This window comes from Perca fluviatilis, chromosome 13, assembly GCF_010015445.1.
Source record: "Perca fluviatilis chromosome 13, GENO_Pfluv_1.0, whole genome shotgun sequence".
Classification (NCBI taxonomy): domain Eukaryota; kingdom Metazoa; phylum Chordata; class Actinopteri; order Perciformes; family Percidae; genus Perca; species Perca fluviatilis.
Window position 1 is genome coordinate 28,862,007 of NC_053124.1, and position 26,321 is coordinate 28,888,327.

Consider the following 26,321-nt stretch of genomic DNA (forward strand, 5'->3'; position numbering starts at 1 on the left):
TTGTATCTTCCAAAGAATCGATATATCGTATCGTAATAAAATGTGGTTGATGCCCCTAGTATCAGACTTCATTATTAATAATTGTCTTTCTATTGTACAATGCCATGTTTCTCAATTATTCTCCTCTCTTCTTATCCCACTAATGTGCCGATCACAAGGTTTAACTGAAAAACTTTCCAAACTGTCAAACCGAATGAAAAATATCCTGAAACACCAGTGATGACGTCAAAGTCATGGGGTATTCTTCATTTGGCACAATGTGGTGGAGCAGATTTTCACAGAAGTGAAACAAATTTACCAACTTCTGTATCATGCGCCCAACTCTCATAAGAGCAGAGACACTACCTCTTCAAGAAAAAAACACAGAACGCAAAACAGCTGAACCAGCTCGGTCCTCAGACACGTCTTTATCAAAACAAGATGAAAAAGTTCCTGTTGTTGCTTCTCTTCTGTCACGTCTCATCTCCAGGTAAGATCACATTTTAAATCTTTACTTTACTTTGAACTCAGCTCTGTGTTTAGTTTCTGTGGAGCTCTGGAACACAGCTGGAGTTTAGTTTCACTTTAACTTCACCTCGAGACTATCATGTTTTAGATTAACTGAATCATACTGCCATCATATGTATGATAAAATAATGATATGTGTCTATTTATGCTGAATCTATAAACCTTGTTTGTCCTTCAGTGCAACACTCACTTAAGTTTTCACTCACTGGATCTTCTGGAGTCCCAAACTTCCCAGAGATTGTGGCTGCTGCAACTGTGTATGGAGTTCTGGTGGGTTACTGCGACACCAACAAAAAGATAGTAGAACCAAAACAGGACTGGATGAAAACATTTTTTGAAAACAATCCTCAGCAGTTGGAGTTTTACACTCACGAGTGTTTTGAGGTTCTGCCTATCAGCTTCAAAGCCGCAATGGATGACTTAAAGCAGCGCTTCAACCAAAGTGGAGGTACAGTATGTAAACATGTTACATTTAACTTTTACTGCTAAACTGTAAAATGACCTAAACTCATTCCCACCCTGAGATAATGAAATTCTAAACATCAATAGTCAAAATATCTTCACAATAACATAAACAGGAAGAGGAAATCAAGACATGTCCTTCATGGACCTGTCAGATAATGTGATTGAGGGCCTTATCATCTGTCTGGACAGGTTTGATTTCAGGAATCCAAATGTTTTGTTTGCCATCTGAAGCTTTGTGTTGCTGCATAACGCTTAAAAAGTGAAATAACTAAGATTTTGATATTACATGTTGGAAAATTTTCTGAGATGGTAATCCAAGAAGTAGAAAATAATGCAAGAACTATAAGTTGTTGGTCAATTGAACCTGGGACTGCATCCAAGGCTGCAGATGTTAGACAGCACCAGTTGTATGATAACAGAACACAAGGAGGAGAGAGATCAGGTCCTCAGCTGGACACCAAGCAGGGATGGTTCATTTCATGTTCCACATCTGAAACCCTAAACTATGGAGTGACCCACACTGGTGTCACTTTGTGTATATATATATATATATATATATATATATATATATATATATATATATATATATATATATATATATATATATATATATATATATATATAACAGTTGGATTTACACAGAATGCACACTTGTTTCATTTCCATCAGCAGTCATCTGGGAATGTACAGAGTAGTTACTATTTAAGCTGTGAAATAGAAATGGGGTTCCATCACCCATAGCAACCTCTCCTTCAAACACCACGCCATCAAATCAGCAGAACTCCCTATTGTGGGAGTAATGTTATGTTTTATTTTTGATGTCTTGCTTTATATGATCATTTTAATTAATGTAAAGTGTCTTCAAGTACTGTCAAAAGCACTCAATAAATACAATTTATTATTATTATTATTATTATTATTATGCATTATAAATAATTACAGTCTCTGTTTCTCAGGTGTCCACATTCTCCAGCAGATGATTGGCTGTGAGTGGGACGATGAGACTGGAGAGGTCAATGGTTTTATGCAGTTTGGTTATGATGGAGAAGACTTCCTAGCATTGGACCTGAAGACATATAGATGGATCGCTGCAAAACCACAGGCTGTCATCAAACAAAGATGGGATGCTGAGATATCTTCAATAAAACTATATGAGTTTCAACTCACTAAGATTTGTCCTGAATGGCTGAAGATGTATTTGAACTACGGCAACAGCTCTCTGCTGAGAAAAGGTAGAATCACATTTCCTGATGTAGTTTCATGAACACAACAATGTTCATACAGTCTGCTCAGACTGAACTGCCATTTTATTATCACTCCAATCAGTCTGACATCACCTTCTTTTTGGCTGTTTTCTGTGGTGGTAAGATTTGATCTAGTCCTCCTCAATCAGTAGAGACTGACAAGTTAGAGTGCTCTGACATTACTTTCTATCAATAGCCAATGATAGCCAGTGCACAGTTAGCATACAGTGAGTAAGTTTAACTGCATTGACAGGTGGTCTGTCAGTTGGTCCGTTTCTCCTTCAGCTTGTTACAGACTGACTGGATGGCTGTAAAATACTGTACATATATTCATGGTCCCCAGAGAATCAATTGTAAAAACTTTGAACCTCTGACTTTTCAGCTAACGCCATCATCAGGTCAAATCCTTCTGTTTATCCAGAAATTTGATTTATGACCAAATACCTGAAAAACTAATAACATTCTCTCAGCCTCAGCTGTACTTTAGGTTCAGCGCTAATGAGGAAATATTAGAATGCTAACATGCAGAACTGAGATTATAACCTGCCAAACATCAACATGCTGCTAAAATGAGCTCAAAACGTCGCTGTACATCAGAACAACCTCAGAGCTGCTAGCATGGCTTTACAATCTTAGTCTTGTTGTTTGATGTTTATTTACTTCTTTATTTTACTTGGAAGAATTTTCACACCTTCTGTTAACAATTCCCTATTGTATTTTTCTTTTTTTTTTTCCGTTGTTTTCTTTCCATTCACGCATTCTCATCTCTTTTTTTTTTTTTTTTTTTTTTTTTTTTTTTTTTTTTTTTTCTCTCTCTCTCTCTCTCTCTGCAGATCTTCCCTCAGTGTCTCTCCTCCAGAAGTCTCCCTCCTCTCCAGTCAGCTGCCACGCTACAGGTTTCTACCCTGACAGAGCCATGATGTTCTGGAGGAAAGATGGAGAGGAGCTTCATGAGGACGTGGACCTCGGAGAGATCCTCCCCAACCACGATGGATCCTTCCAGATGAGTGTTGACCTGGACCTTTCATCAGTCCCAGCTGAAGACTGGAGGAGGTAATGCACTGTGTGTTTCATCTCTCTGGTGTGGAGGACGACATCGTCACCAAACTGGACAAAGCAGAGATCAGGACCAACAGAGGTGAGACTGGAATAGGAAGTGACAGAAAGATGTGTTTAGTTTACTTCAGTTGTCCTGAAGTTCATGATGTATTGATTTGTCACCTTTCTGATGCTGTGTGTAAGCCTACTGTTTGATATCTGTGGCCATACTACCACATACACACAAAAAAGCCTGAACTGCCAGTTAGCAGGCTAGCTCCCTCAGACTTTATTTCAGAGACACATTTGTAAAATTGACTGCTGTCTTAAGACTGATGCAAACTATACCATTTCACAGAGCAGAATGCTTAAATAAATTTCGGGTTTCCACCTCCGATGTAGAGCAGCGTACAGCCACTTCCCTAAACGTCTCAAACGGGGCTCTGTGTCTGTAAGACGGTCTGAGATCTACCGTATCAGCAGACCAATCACGTAATGCGCAGCAGACTACGGTGCAGGTGGATTATTTTCTGAAATATAATTATTCATATTGGCTAATAGCCTATTATAACTTTATTTTTCACAAAATATCACGACTCCTCCAAATCTCAGAGAGCACAGATGGGATGAGTTATATTTTGAATGTGCACAAAGTTTTGGACATTAGCAGAAGTCTTGCTCAAACATCTGAAATATTACAGTCCAGGGATTTATTAATTCATTAAAATGAATTCATATATCATTCAGGTGAATCATTTTAATATGCACATTTAAGGTGGTTACTTCCTCAACAAAAGAAGCAATTTATTAAATGAATAATGTATCACTGAGGTGAATAATTGTCATATGCACATTTACAGAGGTTACTTCCCCAACAAAAGATGCAAAAGTGGGAAGAGTAAATGATGCCTAGGCTACATGTGTGCTGACTCAGATATAATTAGAAAAGTCGATCTAAAGGAGAATAAATAAATGAAAGCAATACAGAATGCCTGAGAGCCTTACTGCAATATTTTCCATTATGTTTTTATATTTGGATTGTAATGTTTCCCTTTACATAAAGATATTTCAGGCATATTTATTCAGAAATAGGTGCATACAAATTCACCAAAATGCAGGAAATAGTGTTTAATGCTATATATTATGGGGAGGACCCCAGACCCCCAGACCCCGCACATCATAAGTCAGCACACAAATCTGGAAGCAAAACCTTGGCCTTTGGCTTGCTTGTCAGCCAGTTAAATGATTATTAAAAAAAAGGGGGGAAGCTATAATAGTGGTTTCTGATTCTCAAATCAACATAATTTTCTTGTTTAAAAAGATGTTTACATATTTGCCAACCAATATTCAATATATAATTGTTCAATTTCATACATTTTCCAAGGGTGAAATCCGTTGCCTGCCTGTTAACATTAGCCTATAAAAGGTAAGAAATAAGAATAAAGTAAGTGAATTGTAAAGTATTTCTCTTTGTTTGAATAACTAATCAACCCTACCTTACACATTAATACTGGAAAAAGAGCCCTTTGGTGTAAAAACACATTGAGTCATTTTACGGCGCGATTTTGAATGACGACCATTCCCCGTAAATAAGGGCTCCCCCTCCCTACAAAAGCCAGTTTAACCACTGAGAGCAGTTAACAGCTAACCAACAAACAACAAATATATGTCGCTCACCAAAGTGAGGCTCTAAACAAAAAGTGTGTTTTCAGTGTGGATTAGCTTTTGTCTTTTGGTTTATTATGGAATAAGTCAGTCATTTTTAATTTTAGTTTTTAAACCAATGCACTCCACCTGTTACAGGACAAACCAACATGTAATTGGTTCATCAGTAATGTGTGTACAGGTGTTAATAAATAAATTTGTCTATATGGTTGTTTTTGTTCAACAGAGAATCCTTCTGACAGGACCAGTCCCATCACTGCTGGAGTGTCTGTTCTTGCTGTCGTCGTCCGCCGCTGGCCGCTGGATTCATTTTCTACAAAAGAAGAAAAGTGAGATACTAAAGAACTAAAAGATTTTCTCTTTTTTACTTTAAGTTAAAAAGTTAAAACAAACTATTGTAAAGCAACCAAAGAGACTGTAGGATGATGATGATGATGATATGATGATGATGATAAATGTAATAGTTGAAGAGTAGAAGGGTAAAATATACTTATTTAACGTTAGTAGGAGAATGATTCATAGAGGAGATCAGATTCAGTGGGAAAAGGTGACAAATGTTCATTACCATTCATGTTATAGCTTTAGTGCGTAACTTTGATATTAATGAACATCCGTGCCATCAGCCATTGCCAAATGAGTTGCTACAAAGCTAATTAAGACTATCAGCTCCACAGAAATCTCTCTGGATTTCTCAGTATGACTTTGTTCAGAAGATTGTCGTCCGGGATTTTCCACGCAGAAACCTGAGTGAAGATAATGATCTCTTCTGAATCATGTTTTTTAATCCTCCGTGTCCTCCTTGGCTACTAGCAACTCCGTAGAGGGAGGGTTGTGTGTGCGGTCGCGCAGCAGCCTGGCTTGTTCATGCGTGGATGCGCCGACAGTTTTGTTGTCATTACTTAGAAATCCTCGGGGGGCAATAGGAACTATGCACTATAGCTTTAATTTCCAACTGTGACAACTAAAATGATTTGTCGTCTCTTCTTGTTTCAGCCAAACTCCCTCCACAATGTGAGTAGAAGTTGTTTTATTCTATTGTATCTGGTCTGACATGCTGTTACCAGGATGTGTTACTGCAAAACAGACTTGAGTAAAGACATGGAGATTATAAATTAGTAAATTATTTTCTCACTCAGGGATTTCTCTGCTTACAGAGAGACCAAAAACAACGACTGTTTGACATGACCTGGAATTAATATAGATGGGAGTAATAAATAACATGTAGTACTAGAAATAATTAGATATTTGTGTGACAGCAATAGCTGATTGAATTTTCTTGCATGGATTGTGGAGTCGGTGGAAGATCAAAATAACTTCACTAACCTTTCCTCAAATAGAGAGAATTGGCAAAATATAAATGACCAATAAAATAAAATCAAAGGGGAAAGGGGAAGTTTAATTTTATTTCATTCATATAGCACCTTAAAGCAAACAAGTTTGCACCAAAGTGCTTCACAAAGACAAAAACATATGTATAGAAGCAGATATAAAAGCTCTTGAGGTTGGAGGCTGCTGGTTGCTAATGTCACATTCAAGTTGTTGAGTCAGCTCATTGATTGTGACAGATGGAGCATGTCTCTTGGTTCTGGATAAAACATCAGATGCTAAACCTGTTTCAGAGGCTGGAAATACTGAACACCTTTTGGTGGATCTGCAGAGTTCATCTGAACGACCAGCCTCTGGACAGGCTGCATCATCCTCTGTTTATTAAAGGCAGCTCAGTAACAGTGTCTTTTTCCTTACAGCTCCTGACAACAACTGAACTCTCTGAGAAACTGAATCCAGAGACCTGATTTAAAAACACATCCTGCACTGGTAAAGCAGTAAACTCTTCACATCTCCAGTTAAACACCTGAAATTCCTACAACAAACCTTTATATTAAAGCCCCTAAAAAACTTGCTTTAGAAATCTTGAGTATAACTATAACATGAAATAGTCATGATGCAAAAGGCAACAAGCAACATGAAAAACAAGTGTAAAAAATAAAATAAAATGTATTAGGAGTAGGGCTGTAAAAATAACTCTAATTAGTTAATTTTGATTAATTAATCTGAGAAAAAAATAAATTCAAAAAAAAATAACGCAGATTATTCCATTCGCATTGACCATTGACCGGAGCCATTTTAGCCACCAATCGACTGTAAAATGAAGGAGGTGAGAATGCGCTTCCTGGATCATTGATTGGTATATTAACTTATAAAAAAATGGCCTGATGGAAGTGTTGATAAAAATAAAATCGTCTGCAATGTCTGCAGCAAGGAATTTGCATAATGCCGGAGTTTGTCAACTCTAAAGTACCACCTCAATGCAGTGCATCCAGGAGTTAACGTTAATCCGGAGGTAGACCGACACGTCCCGCGTGATACCAACTCTAGCAGTCAACGTCATCTTCAAACCACACTGGAGCAAACACTGAAACACAAACTTAGCAAATCTGCATGTGACCGACTGAGCAATTCCCTTGTTAAATGGATCGCAATGTCCTGCAGACCAGTTTCGTTGATAGAAGACAGGGGTTAGCAGAGGTTTTGCAAATAGCCTCTTCAGACATAACTTATAACCCACCATCGCGAAACACCATTATGTTAAAAATCCAGCAGCTGTACGACTGAAAAAACCCAAATCACCACACTCCGGCACAGACAGCCCGAAACACGACATTGCTGCGGCAGAAAGCTTCTATATGAGCACAAGCCTTGTGTTGGTCATATGTTACAGAGAAGCATCCCTGTTTGCCTCGCAGACAGTGGGTTTCGTGACGCATTGGCAAAGTGCCGTAAGATAGTGGGACATTTGAAACATAGCCCTGCCAATACAGAGGAGCTCCACCAGCAGCACAATCAACTTGGGCAACTGACAGAAAGTCTGATTCAGGACGTTCCCACAAGATGGAACTCGTCGCTCGCCATGATCTCTCGTGTCCTGAAGAACCAGGAGGCTATCAAGGCTACACTGAGCCGACAGAAGCACAAGCTGACTATGTTGACTACATCTGAGTGGGACAAACTTCACAGGCTGGAAACCATCATTGAACCATGCAGGTAAAAGCTTACACAGACAAAACTATTTATTTATTGTGAAGAAATGTACTTTATTTTGCAAATTGTTGAAGTATGCTAGGCTACTAATATGACACTGATATAATAAATGTACTGTGTGCATCTCTTATCATCCACTGCAGATATGTGACTGAGCTCCTTGGAGGTGAGACTTATGTTTCTTGCTCTGTAGTGTTGCCTGCTCTCTGCCACCTGTAACGCACAATGGAAGTTTCGGAGGAGGACCCAGCCTACATCGGAAAATTCAAGACTCACTTTAAAAAGGACCTGTCTGAACGGCAAGCCAACCTCAACGATGGATGGCTCAACATAGCTTCAGCACTGGACCCACGCTCCAAGGACTTGGAGTATCTTCAAAGAGGAGACAGAGAAGAGGTGTGGACCAGCCTTGAGGTACTGCTGCTAAATCAAGCCAGTAGGGCTACCCCAGAGCCTGCAGAAGAGCCACTGAAAAAGAGAAGCCTCCTACTCTTCTTCAGACACAGACTCAGATGATGATGACACGGTGGAACCAAGCAGGGCTCTGAACCGCTACAAAGCAGAGCCCAGCATCAGCATGGAGGAATGCCCCCCCTGCAGTGGTGGACAACTCATGCAGGAGCCCATCAACAGCTGTCTGTCCTGGCTCGCGTATATCTGGCTGCCAGTTCTGTCCCTTGAGAGACTTTTTTCACTTGCAGGTAACATAGTCCAAAGAAAGAGGGCAGCCTTGAGCTCTGAGAATGTAGAGAAGCTAGTTTGTCTCAGTGACTGACTGAAGGAGAAGTAGAAGTGAGGCACATGTGTCTGACTACAATTTAAAAATGAGAAATTGTTGCTTTGTTGATTTTTTTTGTGTGTGAAATGTGGTAAAAGGGGCTGATTTTGTGATTGAAGGTTTATGTTCAATTACACAAAAAAGCCCTGGAATTGATATTGCACTATGTTAAACTTTTGGTCTCTGTTGCCTAAGTTTATTTATGGCACATACAAGAGAAATAGTGTTGACATTGAGGGGAGTGTTCATTTATTCATTGTGTCCCCTAAGTTATAACTGTGGCCTGAGATGCCTTGTATGTACAGTGAAAAAAATCTTCTTCCTGAAGCACTTTTGAATTTATATCCTCAATATATTAGGTCATATTGTTGATTGTTATGGCCATTATTTGAACACTGAAAATAATAATAAGAGTTTTTGAACTTATCTAATGTCACTAATGCTGATTATTCATTGATTCATCTGAATTGTAAAATTTAAAATGAATTAATAATATCTATTATAATTTAGTAATCACAGAGTATGTAATAATTAGATTAAAACCCTGAGATGAGGGAAACTCTGGGTTTTCTGTTTCAGAAAGAGAGGTTAATCAAACCTGAGAGAGAGGGGGAACTCCAGCCCGTTTCAGAAAGAGCGGTAACTTCACCTCAGAGTCAGTTACTATGGTAACTGAGCCTGTGAACCTAACCTGGTCGGGACCTGGTCGGGAGAAGAGGTCTCCTCTCTCTGACACAGTGCTCTTTCATTTCCTCATTCATTCAGTCAGTCAGTCTGTATCAGGCGCATTTTAGCGCAGTTTGTTATCTGCATGAATAAAAAAACAGGGTTGGTTTATTAACCGTGTTAGGCTGACAATAAAACGTTTTTTTTTCTCAAAACATGGCATTTCCTTTTGTCGACGATCCCGTTGATGAAGAAGATGTATGACTTCGCAGGGAGTTAAACATACATCGGGAGATGATATTGAGGCCCTGACTCTAGATGCATTTTCATTTCCAGATAACTACCTATTTGAGCGGTATCGTTTTTCTTCCTTCGAGGTTTCTAGAAGAAAACCTGCTCCCGACCAGGTTAGGTTCACAGGCTCAGTTACCATAGTAACTGACTCTGAGGTGAAGTTACCTCTCTTTCTGAAACAGAAAACCCAGAGTTTCCCTCATCTCAGGGTTAACAAACTCAGAGTTTCTAAACCATTCTGAAGGGGCAGTAGCCTATGGAAGATTTTCACTTTCAGATGAAAGTGATCAAACAGATGTGGTTGTCATGAAGCTAAAATGGTAGGATGAGTATTTCCCTAAAGATCTGTCAGGTCGGCTTTTAAATGTCACATTGGATATATTGGGATTTGTCATGTTGTTTTATTTGCTAAATTGATTTGCAGAAGTTCATTCATCAGCCTGTGCTCAAAAAACTTTTTTTTTTTCTAAACCATTCTGAAGGGGCAGTACAGAAGATTTTCACTTTCAGATAGAATATAAACACATTCTGTAAGCATCATATTTACAAGATGATATATTCCCTTTCCCCCTGAAATTAGGGATATAATATCTGCTCTAATCTTTCTGATACAGGCCACAGATAGAAAATGTTCTGCTGATGTTGTTGTAATTCCTGCTGGTCACCAGTAGAGGTCAGCACAGGTTACAGATCTACTAATCACTCTGAACGTAAGATCAGAAAAAATAACTGTAACAAATAAGATGATACAGCAGCACGAGAAACAAACCAGATAAAAATACATCAATAAAATAACATTGTATGCAGACGGGGAAGGGAAAGGGAGAAAATAATTAGGATAAATTATTATATAACCGCAATATAGCACAGTGTAAATAGACAAAAACTGGTTTCTCAACTTCTGTATCAGCCGCCCATCTCTCGTCAGAACAGAGACACTCCCTCCTTCCTCCAAAAATCACAGAAGACAAAACAGCTGAACCAGCTCGGTCGTTTACGTTTTTATCAAAACAAGATGAAAAAGTTCCTGTTGTTGCTTCTCTTCTGTTACGTCTCATCTCCAGGTAAGATCACATTTGAATTATTTTCTTATTTCAAATCATTTTACCTCAGTGTGCCATTGCTCTCGTTTGTTTCTTGTATCTAGACATCATTGAAGATGAGGGAGACCTCAATGATATCCCAGATTTTAAAATAAAGGTTATATATGAATCTTCACTTTCCACTTTGTTCCTGTGGAGCTCCGGGACACACCTGTAGTTTAGTTTCACTTTAGCTTCAACATGATGAGACTATTTGTTTTAACTGAATCATACTGAATACCTCATATTCACCATGAGTGTGATGATGATGATGTTTTTGTATTTATACTGAATGTATAAACCTTGTTTGTCCTGCAGTGAAACACTCACTGAAGCTTTTCATCACGGCATCTTCTGGAGTCCAAAATTTCCCAGAGCTCGTGAGTGCTGCAGTGGTGGATGAACTTCTGTGCAGTTACTGTGACAGCAACAAAAAGATAGTAGAACCAAAACAGGACTGGATGAAAAATATATTTAAAGACAATCCTCAGCAGTTGGAGTTCTTCACTAGAGAATGTTTTGATAACATGCCTAACAGATTCAAACCCTGGATAAATAACTTTAAGAAACGCTTCAACCAAACTGGAGGTACAGTATCTATGAGGGTTATATGTTATATTGTAATTATATACTGCATTGTTAAAAGGTACAGTCTCTGTCTCTCAGGTGTCCACATTTTCCAGATGATGACTGGCTGTGAGTGGGACGATGAGACTGGAGAGGTCAATGGTTTTCATCAGTATGGTTATAATGGAGAAGACTTCATAGCATTCGACCTGAAGACAACGACATGGATCGCTGCAAAACCACAGGCTGTCATCACCAAACAAAGTTGGGATGCTGAGATATCTAGAATAAAATTCATTGAGATTCACCTCACTGAGGTTTCTCCTGAATTGCTGAAGATGTATTTGAACTATGGCAAGAGCTCTCTGCTGAGAAAAGGTAGAATCACATGAATCTTGATGTAGGTTCATGAACCCAACAATGTTCATACAGTCTGATCAGACTGAACTGCCATTGTGCCAGTGTGCAGTCAGTGAGTGTGACTGTAAAAAATGTCAGATCCTTCTTTTCTGACTATAGTTTCCTTCTCTGTCTATGATGTGGAGATTATGTAACTGATGAGTTGTTATGTAGCTGTCAGATATTTCTATAGCTCATAAGATTGTATGGGCCTGTACATGTAGTGCATTTACCTAAAAGAAAGGTTGTTTACATGTTTACATGGTGTAAGCCTAACTTACATCTGTTGAGTCTGGATTTCACTTAAAGGTGCTCTAAGTGATGTTGGGTGACGTTATTCTTGTTGATGTTCAAAGTATTTTCAAACAAAACGAGACTAGCTCTCCCCTCCCTCCTCCTCATCCTGTCCCCTCCCTTCTGTGCTTCAGTGAACTAACCCCCAACCCCCACCCCAAATCCTTCTTTTGGGTTATTGGCTGAACGGCTGGAACACGGTTTGTTATGTTTTTGTTCCAGGTTGGCCACTTTGTTTTTGACCCTGGGCTGTCTGCAGAGACCACTTTTTTTACAGTATGTTCAGGGGACCGGCATCGCGCATGATAATAGGAGAGGTTTGCTGTATGTGACAAAAAATGTTGTAGCATAAAAAACGCGTGACATCGCTTAGAGTACCTTTAAAGGTACACTATATAGGTTTTGATTCTAGTAGTTCTATATAGTAATCTGTTTATAAGTTGATTTCTGTGTATTCTCTCTCTCTCTCTCTCTCTCTCTCTCTCTCTCTCTCTGCAGATCTTCCCTCAGTGTCTCTCCTCCAGAAGTCTCCCTCCTCTCCAGTCAGCTGCCACGCTACAGGTTTCTACCCTGACAGAGCCATGATGTTCTGGAGGAAAGATGGAGAGGAGCTTCATGAGGACGTGGACCTCGGAGAGATCCTCCCCAACCACGATGGATCCTTCCAGATGAGTGGTTACCTGGACCTTTCATCAGTCCCAGCTGAAGACTGGAGGAGGTACGACTGTGTGTTTCATCTCTCTGGTGTGGAGGACGACATCGTCACCAAACTGGAAAAAGCAGAGATCAGGACCAACAGAGGTAAGACTGGAATAGGAAGTGACTGAAAGATGTGTTTAGTTTACTTCAGCTGTCCTGAAGTTCATGATTTATTGATTTGTCACCTTTCTGATGCCGTGTGTAAGCCTACTGTTTGATATCTGTGGCCATACTACCACATACACACAAAAAAGCCTGAACTGCCTAGCTCCGTCAGCCATTTCACAGAGCAGTTAACAGCTAACCAACAGCTTCCTCCATGTTTTACTCTGTTCCTACGAGAGTCAGCACTATCATGATGGTTCGGCCAACAGGTACAAATATATGTCACTCACCAAAGTGAGGCTCTAAACAAAAGTGTGTTTTTGTTGGATTAGCTTTTGTCTTTTGGTTTGGTTGGCTGTATTACAACTAATTACAAACTTTACTATTTCACAGAGCAGTTTAAAGCTAACAGGACAGCTTCCTCTGTTGGGTGGAGCTCTAAACAAAAGTGTCTTTTTTGGTCATTTAGCTTTTGTCATTTAGTTTAAAGGTGCTCTAAGCGATGTCACGCGTGTTTTACTCTACAACATTTTTTGTCACATACAGCAAACATCTCCTCACTATCTGCTAGCTGCCTCACCCAACATCGCTTAGAGCACCTTTAATATGGAACAAGCCAATCATTTGTTAGTTTTTTTATTTTAAACCAATGCAAACCAAACAAAACAAACCAACATGCAATGAATTTATAAGTAATTTTTTTTTTTTTCATTTTTAACCAGTGCACAAATGCATGCAATTCATAAGTAATGTGTTTACAGTAGGTATAATACACAGATGAATGTACTTCTGTTCTAACCTGTTTTATCTATCTGGTTGTTGACATATTGTTGTTATTTGTTCAACAGAGAATCCTTCAGACAGGACCATTCCCATCACTGCTGCAGTGGCTGTTCTTGCTGTCGTCCTCGCCGCTGCCACTGGATTCATTTTTTACAAAAAGAAGAAAGGTGAGAGAGGAGAATGGAAAAGTTATCTAGTCTACTTTTGGATTTGCAGTTTTAAAAAGAAGAAAACGTGAGAGACCAAAGAAAACGATTTTCTCATTTTCTTGCAACAAGCAACCAACAGAGAGACTGTAGTATGATGATGATGATGATGATGATGATGATGATGATGATGATGATGATGATGATGATGATAAATGTAAAAGGTGAAGGGTAAAAGATATTTATTTAACGTAAGTAGGAGAATGAGTAGGAGAGGATCGATAGTTACGTTATTGTAACTCCAGTATCTATGAGTATAGGCGTAGCCCTCTAAGGCTACGCTATTGGGTTTATCCCCTTGCGCATGCGCAGTCGTGAAGATTTTCTTTCCCGCCCTTGCGTACAGTACGGGCTTCAACTACGTCCGCAGGTACTGTATATTTACAGAGCGGACCCGTTGTTCATCTCCCAACATCAGCTTTTTCTTCAGCTAATGTAACAGGAGCAGGTGGCCCGAATCTTAGAGGGCTACGCCTATACTCATAGAATCTGGAGTTACAATAACGTAATTATCGTTCTATTTCGTATAGGCTTCGCCCTCTAAGGCTACACTATGGGGTTAGGGCGAAGTTGATGTAGTCAATGCCACCTGCGACACAGGGTTCACAAGCAGAACATAGACTTTTTTTCTCTCTCTTTCATGCACTGGCAGAAGATAGCATCAGAAGCGTTATTCTGGTGCATGATAGTGAGAGTTGTAATTGATTTACAATTATGGGACGTCCATGTTCCTCTCAGCCACCCAGTGTAGGGGGGGTGAGGGTCTTAGACGAGTAACCTACACATGCAGTGGTACATATCAAGATTGTAGGCGTGCATGGTTAGTGAGAGAGATAGTGACAACATATATATGAGGCACCGCTCTCCTCCCAGCACCCAGCGCAAAAAGGGGGGGGGGGGGAGGAAGCAGGCAGGCGGAGCACACATACAACGGAGCATTATTCAACGTTGAGTGAGGCTAGAACCAAGTGGGTCGTAGAGGGCTCAGACATATCGCGCAGATAGAAAACGGATTTTAAGGGCATGGAGATGCCCAGGATGCCGCTGCGCAGATGTCAGCTACTTTCATGCCTTTTGAACAGAGCCGCCGATGCCGACAGTGCCCTCGTAGAGTGTGCCCGGATGCCCGTGTTATAGGCCTGGGTGATAGCCTCGCACAGCCAGTGAGACAGACGCTGTTTTGAAAGGGCCGCTCCTTGGGAGTGTTCCCTATAGTGAAAACAGCTGCTGTGTCTGCCTTATGTCCGCCGTGCGTAAAACGCACCGTGATAACGCGCGCGCCGGGCATAACCAGTGGAAAAACCTCCTCCGCGTCGTTGTCATGAGGCGGGGGGGAAAACCTTTGAGGGAAAAACACCCTCGACCGAAAAGAATTAGTTAGAATTTTTCGGTGTGAATGAGGGGTTTGGCTGCAAGGCGGCTGCGCTCCCGTCCCCTCTAATGGAGAGGCAGGACAGTGAACTGACAGCGCACATAAGTCGCTCACTCTCTTGGCTGATGTCAAGGCAAGGAGGAGCGCCGTTTTTAGTGACAGCAACCTGAGAGAGGCTTGTGCTAGGGGCTCGAAAGGAGGCTTCCCCAGAGCTCGGAGCACCAGTGCTAGGTCCCATTGGGGTGTGGCGGGTTTCTGTCGTCCGACCCCCTTCAAGAAAACGCTTTACCAGGGGGTGCGCAAAAACCGTCCTCTCTCCATAGCCTTCGTGGCAGGATGAGATGGTCGCTGCGTAGGCTTTGACTGTAGATGGACCCAAATCATTATCCACTAACGTTTGGAGATAAGCCGACACGAGGGGCAGGGGACACGATATGGGGTCCGCTTCCTTCTCCGTGCACCAGCGCTGGAAAGCAGACCAACGTCCCGCGTAACACACTGTAGTGGAAGGGGCTCTTGCGTTCTGGATAGTGCGCACCACGGCAGGAGGCAAGCCTAATTTCTGCAAGCGTTCCTGCTCAGCAGCCAGCCCCGCAGCCGCTGGGTTACCACCGGGGGTGAAATATTGCGCCGTCCAGCTGTGACAGAGCGTCCTCGCGCCACGGCAGTTGCCAGGGGGGACCCGCCAGCAGCTGAACCAGAGTCGGGAACCAGGATCCGCTCGTGCGCTCCGGTGATGACTGACAGATTCTCCTCCTGGGTGCGTTCCAGGAGGCGAGGGATAAGAGGGACCGGAGGAAAGCGTATAGGAGGGTTCTGGGCCAGGGTTGGTGGGAGAAAGCGTCTACGTCGAGGGGTGGATTGTCCCATGTGCTCAAGGAAAACCACAGTGTGCACTGTGTGTTCTCTCGTGAGGCGAACAGATCCACTTCCGCTTTCCAGAACCTGCTCCGCAGCTCCTGAACAATAGAGGGATTCAATTTCCACTCGTCGGCCCTCCCTTCGACATAGGTCTGCCGCCCGGTTCAAAACCCCGGGGATGTAAACAGCTTTGAGGGACCGCAGATGACTGTGGGCCCACAGCAGGAGGCTCCTGGCTATTTCCAATAGCCGGGCCGAGCGCACGCCGCCCTGGCGGTTTATGAACGCTGCTGCTGTAATGTCCGACAACATGTCTCCCTGCTACCACTGGGTGAAGTGTTTAAGACCTTCAGCACCGTGGACAGCTCCAGGCAGTTTATGTGGGGGGTGGCAATTCTCCTCCCACCACCTGTGACTCGCACATTCCTCCCCAGCCAGTACGGGACGCGTCACGTGTGACGTCACTTGCCCAGGGGAACCCCGGTTGACAGGGTCCGGGGGTTTCCTCGATATGCCAGGTCTGACTGAAGAAAGGGAGGAATGGTCAGCATTCGCCACTTGTGGCGTATAGGGTCGAGGCGCTGGCAGTGAAACCACCTCTGGATGTTCCTCATGTGGAGGACCCCCAGGGGGGCTACTACGTGACGCGCAGACATCGTGCCCAGAAAAAAGCATCACACACAACGCTGACACTGCCGCGTATGGCGTGGTGCACGACAACAGAGACCAGTGCGTCTCGTCTTGGCGTTGACAGCCTGGCCCTTAAGACAATCGAGTTTATATCCACGCCCGGATAAACTATCGATTGTGCGGGGAGCAGTGAGCTTTTTGCCAGTTCATGGCAAAGCCAGTGTTTGCGGATGTCGCAAACTTTCATAGTTTGCAGCGCTGCCTTTACCCGGGAGAGGGTCAGAATGAGCAGATCATCCAGATAAAACAGGACCCTGATGCCTTTTTTCCGCAACGGCTGAAGTGCCGTCTCCATGCACTTGGAAAAAGTGCGGGGGGGGCAGTGAGTACCCGACCAGCAGCCGGTGTACAGGAATGGGCCCCTTGGAAAAAGAAGCGCAGGAATTTCCTGTGCCTGGGAATAATTGGATGTGAAAGTTTACGTCTTTCAGATCCACAGACGTAAACCATACGTGGTGGCGCACACATTCCAACACGTGCTTGACCGTCAGCATGTCAGCAGGTCGAGAATAGGACGCAACCCGCCTTTCTTTTGTGTGTCACACTCATCCATGCCGCGCTGTGCTCCGAAAGCGGGCGTGCGCGTGCATGTTTGTGTGTTTACAGACATGGCCAGCAAGGAGCGCAGAGCCCTTTCCGCCGCTGAGCGAGACGTGTGATTGTGTCGCCCAGCCCATGGTAGGGCTCTGTTGAAAGGGTTAGACCAGGTCGGTGACACCTTCATGGTCCTCCGGCTCCGTGGAGCCTGCCGGTAATGTGCCGGCAGCCGCTGCAGAGGGGGGCCGGGCGGAGGAGCGGAGCTCGAAGCCTGGGAAGACGAGGCCGCATCATTTTATGGCGGTTGTCATGGCGACGGCGCTGCTCTGGAGGAACGGGCTTCCAAGAGCCGAGCCTACGGAGCCGCTCCGCGTCTACGGCCGCTTGGTGAAGGAGGGACGTGGCTGTCTGATGACGGGGCCCAAATAGTCCATCGGGAGCTATGGGGCCCTACAGAAGCTCGCGACTGACGTCAGTGGGTAGCTGCGACATGTGGGGCCAGATGTTTCACTGGGCCACAGTCTGCCACGCCATGACTCTGGACAACGCCACCGTGGACGCCATGGTCAGGGTGAGGGTGGCGGTCATGGCCTTGCTAATCTCCGTGGCTAGCTCCGGAGGAAGAGCTCCTGGAGTGGTGGCCATAGCGGAGACGGCAGAGGTTAGCACATACCTGATCCTGGGAAAAAAGCAGCCTCCGGAAGCAGAATGGACGCCAGGCTCTGCTCGAGGGGGGTTACCGAAGGGAAGCCCACTTCTGTGTCGCCTTGAACCCGAGTGAACGGGGCGTAGCGAGAGACGGGAGCCTTCGGTTTCCCGGGCTGGGAGAGAAAGAGCCTCCTCCACAAACGGCCGAATGCTCCGTGAAGCGCGGCCAGAGGGCAGCTCCTGAGCGTAAACATCCCCGCTCAAGAGGCCAAGAGCAGGGGCTGGAAGCTCAGCCGGGAGCGCTATGCCTCTCTGGTCTGCCGCCTTTTGATGATCTCCGGCAGATCCAAGAAGAGAGCCTTAGCGGTGGAGGCCACCGAAACGGTGCCCCCGGCCGTTTCGGAGATGGGGAGAGCCGCAATGAGAGGGCATCGATCCCCTTTTCAAGGTCCAGTCCTCCCAGGGGGGAGGAGGGACAGCCGGTAACGGAGGCGTTATCTGAGGGAATTGAGCCATCGGGCTCGTGCTCGTCGGTAAAACCTTCCTCCAGCGGATCCAGGGTGTTGACGGATTGCCGTCTGTCTGCCCAGCTGCCATCCCCTTCCCCGCTAGCCTGACAAACCAGAAAAGCTTCCGCCCGCCACTTAAGCTCTTTAGATGGCAGACGGGCACTGAACTGGCGGGGGGTGTCGGGGGCGAGAGCCGGGCACGCGTGAGCGGCACCGAGGCAGGTCTCGCAGAGGGGATGGAAGTCCGGCGGCGGGATGTAGCCGGTCCGGCAGTTGGAGCAGAGGCGAACACCGCTGGAAGTCGAGTTTGTCTTCATACTGCTAGCTTGAAGAAAAAGTGGGAGATGAACAACGGGTCCGCTCTGTAAATATACAGTATCTGCGGACGTAGTTGAAGCCCGTACTGTTCGCAAGGGCGGGAAAGAAAATCTTCACGACTGCGCATGCGCGAAGGGGATAAACCCAATAGTGTAGCCTTAGAGGGCGAAGCCTATACGAAATAGAACAGATTTGATCGGGTAAAAGTGACAAATTATGTTCTGGCATTTCCAACTGTGACAACTGAAATGATTTCTCTTCTCTTCTTGTTTCAGCCAAACTCCCTCCACAATGTGAGTAGAACTTGTTTTTATTCTATTGTATCTGGTCTGACATGCTGTTACCAGGATGTGTTACTGCAAAACAGACTAGAGTAAAGACATGGAGATTATAAATTAGTAAATTATTTTCTCACTCACGGATTTCTCTGCTTACAGAGATACCAAAAACAATGACTGTTTGACATGACTTGGAATTACTGTAGATGGGAGTACTAAACCTAGAGATTGGCATGAGCTAACTGACATAAAACCATGCCAAACTTTAGGTATGGTGAAGGGTATGTGATGATGTGGGGCTATTTTAATTCCAAAGGCCTTGTTATACAAGCTGTACACTTAATACTTTACATTGTAGCAAAGTGTAATTTCTTCAGTGTTGTCCCATCAAAAGATATAATGAAATATTTACTAAAATGTGAGGGGTGTACTGTGTATATATATGATATATATATATATATATATATATATATATATATATATATATATATATAACGGGGAAAATAAGTATTGAACACGTCAACATTTTTCCCAGTAAATATATTTCCGATGGGGCTATTGGAATGAAATTTTCACCAGATGTCGGTAACAACCCAAGTAATCCACATATATATAGATATAAAGAAATCAAAACATGTATGTCCATGACAAAAGTTATGTGTAGTAAAGTGGAATAATAATGGGAATAAATATTGAACACATGGGAAGCCAATAAACCAGCTGAAATCTGTCAGTATTTAGGAAGCAATCCTGCCCCCTATTAGTGCAAATTAATATCAGCTGGATTAGTCCTTATTTATGGCCTGTAAAAAGGTTTCTCATTACCAAGGTGTCACTCAAGAAGCATTTCATGATGGGTAAAAGCAAAGAGCTGTCCCAAGACCATCGCAAGCTTAATCTAGAAAAACATACGGATGGCATTGGTTACAGATGAATATCTAAACTTCTGAAAGTTCCAGTGAGCACTGTTGGGGCCATTATCCGGAAGTGGAAAAAATATCATTTCACCATTAACCGGCCACAACCAGGTACTCCTCGCAAGATTTCTGACAGAGGAGTCCATAGAATACATAGAAGAGTTGTCGAAGAACCAAGGACCACTCGCAGAGATCTTCAGAAAGACCTGGAAGCAGGTACAGTTGTTCCAAAGAAAACAATTAGTAATGCACTCAACCACTATGGCCTCTATGCACACACACCACGCAACACACCACTGCTCAAGAAAAGGCATGTGGAAGCTCACTTAAAGTTTGCTGCACAACATCTGGACAAGCCAATGACATACTGGGATAATATAATCTGGTCAGATGAGACCCAAATTGATCTCTTTGGCTGTCATAGCATACACCATGTTTGGAGGAGAAATGGCGCTGCACATCACCCTAAAAACACCATAACAACAGTGAAGTTTGGAGGTGGGAGCATCATGTTGTGGGGCTGTTTTTTAGTATCTGGCACTGGCAGACTTCATCTAATTGAAGGAAGGATGAATGGAGAAATGTACCGTGACATTCTTGATAAGAATTTGCTGCCATGCACCAGGATGCTGAAGATGAAACGAGGGTGGACATTTCAGCAAGACAATGATCCCAAACACACAGCCAAGGAAACTCTCAAATTGGTTTCAGAGAAAGAAAATCAAGCTGTTAGAATGGCCCAGTCAATCACCCGACTTGAATCCAATTGAAAACCTCTGGAAAGAACTGAAGATCAGAGTTCATAGAAGATGCCCCCAGAACCTTCAAGATTTGAAGACAGTTTGTGTGGAAGAATGGGCAGAAATCCCAGCTGAGCAATGTATGCGACTAGTTTCTTCATACAGGAGGCGTCTTGAAGCTGTCAAAGGCTTAAAGTATTAAATAAATTTCAGCAAGTGTGTTCAATACTTTTTCCCTGTGTCATTTCACTTCATTTCACACAACTTAATTTATGGATTTATTTGTTTTGATATCTTTGTATATGTGGATTACTTGGGTTGTTTCATGCCTGTATTACTGAGAAAAAAGTTGACGCGTTCAATACTTATTTTCCCCAATAACCGATGAAATAAAATGAAAACTGAAAAGGAAAGTTTAATTTTTGTTTAGTTTTTCATTTATATGGCACTTTAAAACAACTGAACAAGTTTGCACCAAAGTGCTTCACAAAGACAAAAACATATGTATAGAAGCAGATATAAAAAGCTCTTGGGGTTGGAGGCTGCTGGTTGCTAATGTCACATTCAAGTTGTTGAGTCAGCTCATTGATTGTGACAGATGGAGCATGTCTCTTGGTTCTGGATAAAACATCAGATGCTAAACCTGTTTCAGAGCCTGGAAATCCTGAACACCTTTTGGTGGATCTGCAGAGTTCATCTGAACGACCAGCCTCTGGACAGGCTGCATCATCCTCTGTTTATTAAAGGCAGCTCAGTAACAGTGGCTTTTTCCTTACAGCTCCTGACAACCGCTCTGAGCTCACTGAGCTCTCTGAGGAACTGAATCCAGAGACCTGATTTACAACCACATCCTGCACTGGTAAAGCAGTAAACTCTTCACATCTCCAGTTAAACAACACCTGAAATGATAGGCTTCCTACAACAAACCTTTATATTAAAGCCCCAAAAAAACTTGCTTTCAAATCTTGAGTATAACTATAACATAAAAGAGTATTGAAGCAAAATGTATTAGGAGTTGACAAAATGTTGAGTTTGTCGCCATGTGGGACTGACAATCTCGGTGAAGGATATGTTTGTGTGTGTGATTAATATCCTTTCTGTATTATATATTCAAACATGCAGTTCATATACTCACTATATAACTATATAACTCTAGTTGTACTCTATCTAGATATGCATATGGTTTGGGTCTTATAGATAAACTACTGTAACATGTATGGAACCATCCCAATCAAGTAGAGGTAAATAAAATGTCCTCTCTGGTGTTTGACAACTTGACAGCAACATCCTGATTATTTAGCTTAATTAAAAGAAAAATGTTGTGTAAATATTCTGATTATATATTTCTTTTGAAGTGTGGTTTTGGTCTTTAAGAATCTCAGCCAACACTCAGCATGTCAGATGTGTTTGATATTCTCATATTTTGTATTTTATTTTAGAATCATTAATGTCAAATAAAATTACTCTTACATTTAAAATGCATCCATTCAGTTTTTTTCTGTTGTCAGAGTAAGTAAGTGTGAAACCTTCTGACTTTTTTTTTTTTTTTTTTTAAATTTTTTTAACAAACTAAAGGCAGAAGTCAGAAGCTGTTTTCTGGACTCACTGTCTGATCTTTCAGTCCACTAAACCTTTGTTCCAACCCAGGTCTCTGGAGGGGAAAGGAAGCAGCACAGAGGCTCTTAGAGTCTGACACTAGACTTATTTATTACAGGAGCAACAACTAAATGAAAGTGAACTCAGTAACTCATAAAAGAATCAAGCTCAATCTTGATTTACATGATACAATGTGTTTTGGACTTTAGCAGCAGACAAGCCCAAACAAAGAGCTTTAGTGGAAGCAGGCAGGAACAGGTAACAGAGACTCATGAAACCGTTTACACAGAACCAGAACATGTCTAAAATCTCTTTTGGTCAGAGTGAAGTCCTTGTTCACCTGTAAGGAGTCATTCACAGAGGAACACACCTCATACTGCAGGGGAACATTCACATTTCATAAACCAGGAAACAACTTTTGGAATGAAGATCAGCTGAGCTTTCCAGCTCTACTTCTTTTCTTCTTTTTTTTTAAACAAGATGTATTTATTTATCTTACTCCTCTTGTCTTATGTTTTATCTCCAGGTAAAATGCCTTTGTCAGTTCCTGTAGAGCTGGAGAACATCATAACACAGCCTTGTTCTGTTTCTCTAAGTTACTCATTAAGTTTACATGTGTTGGATGTTTGTGTGTTTATTAACATCCTTCAAATTCAAAAATGCATAAGTGACTTCAAATAGGTATTTCATTCATTATATGAAACTTACTAAACATATCTTGCTGTGTGAGGTGAGGTGTGAAATGAGGAAGTAAGTGCTGTGAATTTTTTCAGGAATACCTTCATGAGGTGAGCCCTGTGATTGCTATCTTTTTATAGAGTAGCCTAATTGGAAACTGGCCACATCATGTTCATAGTTTAAGACACATTTTCATAAAGCATCCTTCAAATAGGAACAGGGCTTTGATAAACTATTTACTGATTAAAGAAAAAAGGTCAAGTTATTGTAAAACTAGCCACATGAAGATTAGCATGAGTTGAGTCAGGAAGACTATCTAATGCTTCTTACTCCTTCTCATTCACCTCCCTCTCTCCTGCTTCCCCTGATCAGCTGATTGGGAGCGTGTAGTCTTTTAGTTTAAACCAACCAGATTTAGCTACAATCTCTATCAGCCTATCACATTCTTGCTGTCAGTATTTAAATGTTCTCGTCTTCGTTGCTTTAACCGTGAATCATCGCGACCCTACTCCCCGTTCACCTCAGTTCATCATTTCCATCATTCATATGTGTATATAAGACATGTCAGTATGGATACTTGTCATTTAAAAAACACAGATATCAGTGATCAAACAGATGTGGTTGTCATGAAGATAAAATGTTAGGATGAGTATTTCACTAAAGATTTGTCAGGTCTGCTTTTAAATGTCACATTGGAAATATTGGGATTTGTCATGTTTTTTTTATTTGATAAATTGATTTGCGGAAGTTTATCAGGCCTTAAACATTACAACAATAAAAGTAATTCAACTCCAACATTTTATTAAAAGTGTGAGGAACCTCCCCCCTCCCTCATGTACTATTTTGTTAATAAATGTAGACATTTACTCTCATTAGGTTTTCTTTATTTAAATTTCCAACATCAATTAACAAAGACAAAGGATTGATTTAGTTTAGATGAATGTTAATTACTGGATGTAACAAACCTGATTACTGACCTGAGTAATGACCTGATTGGCCAGTTTGAACTGAAGAGGCGGGCTCTAATCCTACATGTGCGAGTAGAATGTTAGCGTGTTACCCTCTGTGTTTAATGTTTTTTTTGAAGACTGAAAATAAAAGTCTAGCAGTTTTCCCAGAAAACCTTCCTGCCAGTGTGATGTTTTATCTGCTTCATCGTTCCTGATGAGTTACAACACACCTCACCTTGTAACAGTGAGGATGCAAGAACACGGCAATCAAAATATATGGTGGAGGGCTGGAGGCAATTCTCGGCAGGGTTGCAAAGCTCAGCATAACAGTTTGTTTCTGTTGTGAAGGGTTTTGTGGGAGGTGTGTTTTGTTACCTTGGTGTTTTTTTTTGTGTTTTCATTTAACTTTGTTGGAGTCCCAAACATCCCACGTTATGTGGTCTTCATCGCAAGTGTTGAAAAAATGAGTATAGTTAATTATGACAGAAGCATGACAACGCCAGAATCCAGACAAGACTGGGTCAGAAAATGAATAGAAGATGAGCCAAATAACTGGAAAATCAGGGCTCATGAGGCCATTGGTTATCTCTTTAAAGCAGAAACTGAGTTTCAAGCAGCACTTAAACCAAACTGGAGGTATGTAAATGAAATGCTTTTGGTTTTTTCCCACTAGATTAGAACAGAAAAACTCTTCTGTACAAACCTGTAAGTCACAACAGTTTTGTAGAGGAAACACACAGCTAATAGAGGAACTTAGCTGTTTTTTTTAAATATGGACTAGGTCTGGCATTGCAACATGGTAAAGTATAGATTATACCAACTCTGTTTTAGTATTGATACTTACATCAATAGGATCAATATTAAAAAAAAGATCCATCTTTTTCCTCTATTCAGATTTTTTTGTAACATGACCATTCTGATCACTGCTGCACTGGTTGTTGTTGTTGTGGTTGCTGCTGTTTTCATTGCTTCTATTGGATTTGTCCGTTTCCAAAAAGAAGAAAGGTGAGAGACTCAAAGGAGCTGATGTTCTTGCCCAGACTGTAAAACTGAAGCAACTTTTATTTTAGACAGATCTTTATTGTTATTGTGCTCAGAGTACAATTGAAATCTGTTTATAGCAGATCTTCAGCAGTGTGCATAAATGTTAGATAAACAGAGGATGAGAACAAATGTAACTGTGAATCCAGAAACATGATTGGATAATGTAGCAGGACTCAGGACACACCACAAAATCACCCCGACACCACAGCTCTCTTTGGATCTTTGTTTTACTGAGTGAGTCTGTAATGACACAATATGTGACAGGGACTGCATCAGTTCCACAAACCCTCTTCTCAGACTACTGTGAGGGATACATATGTGGGAAACCAGCTGATTTGTGCATGTATTCATGTGACCTGTTGCCAATCAGGAAGTGACTAAAAAGCTCACCAGGATCAGTCATTAGTCCCTTACCTCTCACTGAGCGCATTGCGCTGTGTGGATTCTCCTGTTGTGCAGGTATGAAAATGTTTGGCTGTGGTAATTTGGGCAGCAATCACAAGTACAGCTTAAGGTTGATTTATGATTTTGGTCTCACTAGGGTGGTAGCCAGGCGCAAGTTCCCATCCTTCACAGAGTGAACTGGAGCAAATTGAAGGTAAGCCTATCAGCTGTTTTAGCCATATGTGGTAGCAATTAATGTTATTTTATATTTTACTCGTTTTATTAATGTGCTAATAAATTATTTGCAAGACACTTTGTAACTGTGACTGGCCACTAATGTGGTGTTTGTTTTCTCAAAGGGGGACCAGTCCAGTCACTGTTTTCTACGGTTATTTTACCATTTTGTTTCTTTTGGTTATTTGCCTTGGTTTATTTATGTTTTGTAATTACATTTACAAGTGGTCTGTAGATATATTTTTGATGGAAGTTTTGACATAGGTTTCTCTCCTCAATTTATGTATATTCACAGCTTGATCCTGTACAAGGCTGGGTCCGTGTCAACACACTGCCTCCTCGTGGTGAGACTGCACTGGGTGACACTCTGTTGCGGTGTGTATGTAGCCTCGACACTGTAGATTTTGTAGTGACTTGCATGATATTTTGTAGTGAATCTTGCATGATATTTTGTAGTGAATCTTGCATGATATTTTGTAGTGACTTGCATGATATTTTGTAGTGAATCTTGCATGATATTTTGTAGTGAATTGTGTAGAAATAAGTGTGTAGTGAATGTCCTTGTTGGTGCTGGGCCTTCTGTCTCCTCTTTCTGTCTCCCACAGTCGTCTCCCGGAGTGGTGTGCGCGTGCTGACCCAACCTTCCTACTTTGAGGAGAGTAAGACCACATGTATCTGCCATCTAATTTATTATTTTATTAATATGCCCTTGCTATTTTAATTGGAATTCTTTT

At 41.9% G+C, this 26,321-nt stretch overlaps 1 protein-coding gene, 1 long non-coding RNA gene and 1 pseudogene across 2 annotated transcripts; all 3 read left to right on the forward strand.

Annotated features, from left to right (window-relative positions):
* Positions 1-356: 356 nt before the first annotated feature.
* On the forward strand, positions 357-22,029 carry LOC120571348 (annotated as a pseudogene).
* On the forward strand, positions 10,697-12,865 carry LOC120571355 (major histocompatibility complex class I-related gene protein-like). The gene is made up of 4 exons (XM_039820259.1): positions 10,697-10,760; positions 11,097-11,366; positions 11,445-11,723; positions 12,537-12,865. The coding sequence occupies exons 1-4, from the start codon at positions 10,712-10,714 to the stop codon at positions 12,863-12,865; spliced, it is 927 nt and encodes a 308-aa protein (XP_039676193.1). The 5' UTR covers positions 10,697-10,711.
* A 2,919-nt stretch (positions 22,030-24,948) lies between the features above and the next one.
* Positions 24,949-26,292, forward strand: LOC120571362. The gene is made up of 3 exons (XR_005641220.1): positions 24,949-25,428; positions 25,511-25,567; positions 25,883-26,292. It is a non-coding gene; the product is annotated as an uncharacterized LOC120571362 (long non-coding RNA).
* The last annotated feature ends 29 nt before the right edge of the window (positions 26,293-26,321 follow it).

Coding starts and splice junctions, on each gene's coding strand:
- LOC120571355 (XM_039820259.1), top strand. CDS start 10,712: ATGAAAAAGTTCCTGTTGTTGCTTCTCTTCTGTTACGTCTCATCTCCA. Junction 11,367..11,444: donor ACGCTTCAACCAAACTGGAG/GTACAGTATCTA, acceptor TCTGTCTCTCAG/GTGTCCACATTTTCCAGATG. Junction 11,724..12,536: donor GAGCTCTCTGCTGAGAAAAG/GTAGAATCACAT, acceptor CTCTCTCTGCAG/ATCTTCCCTCAGTGTCTCTC.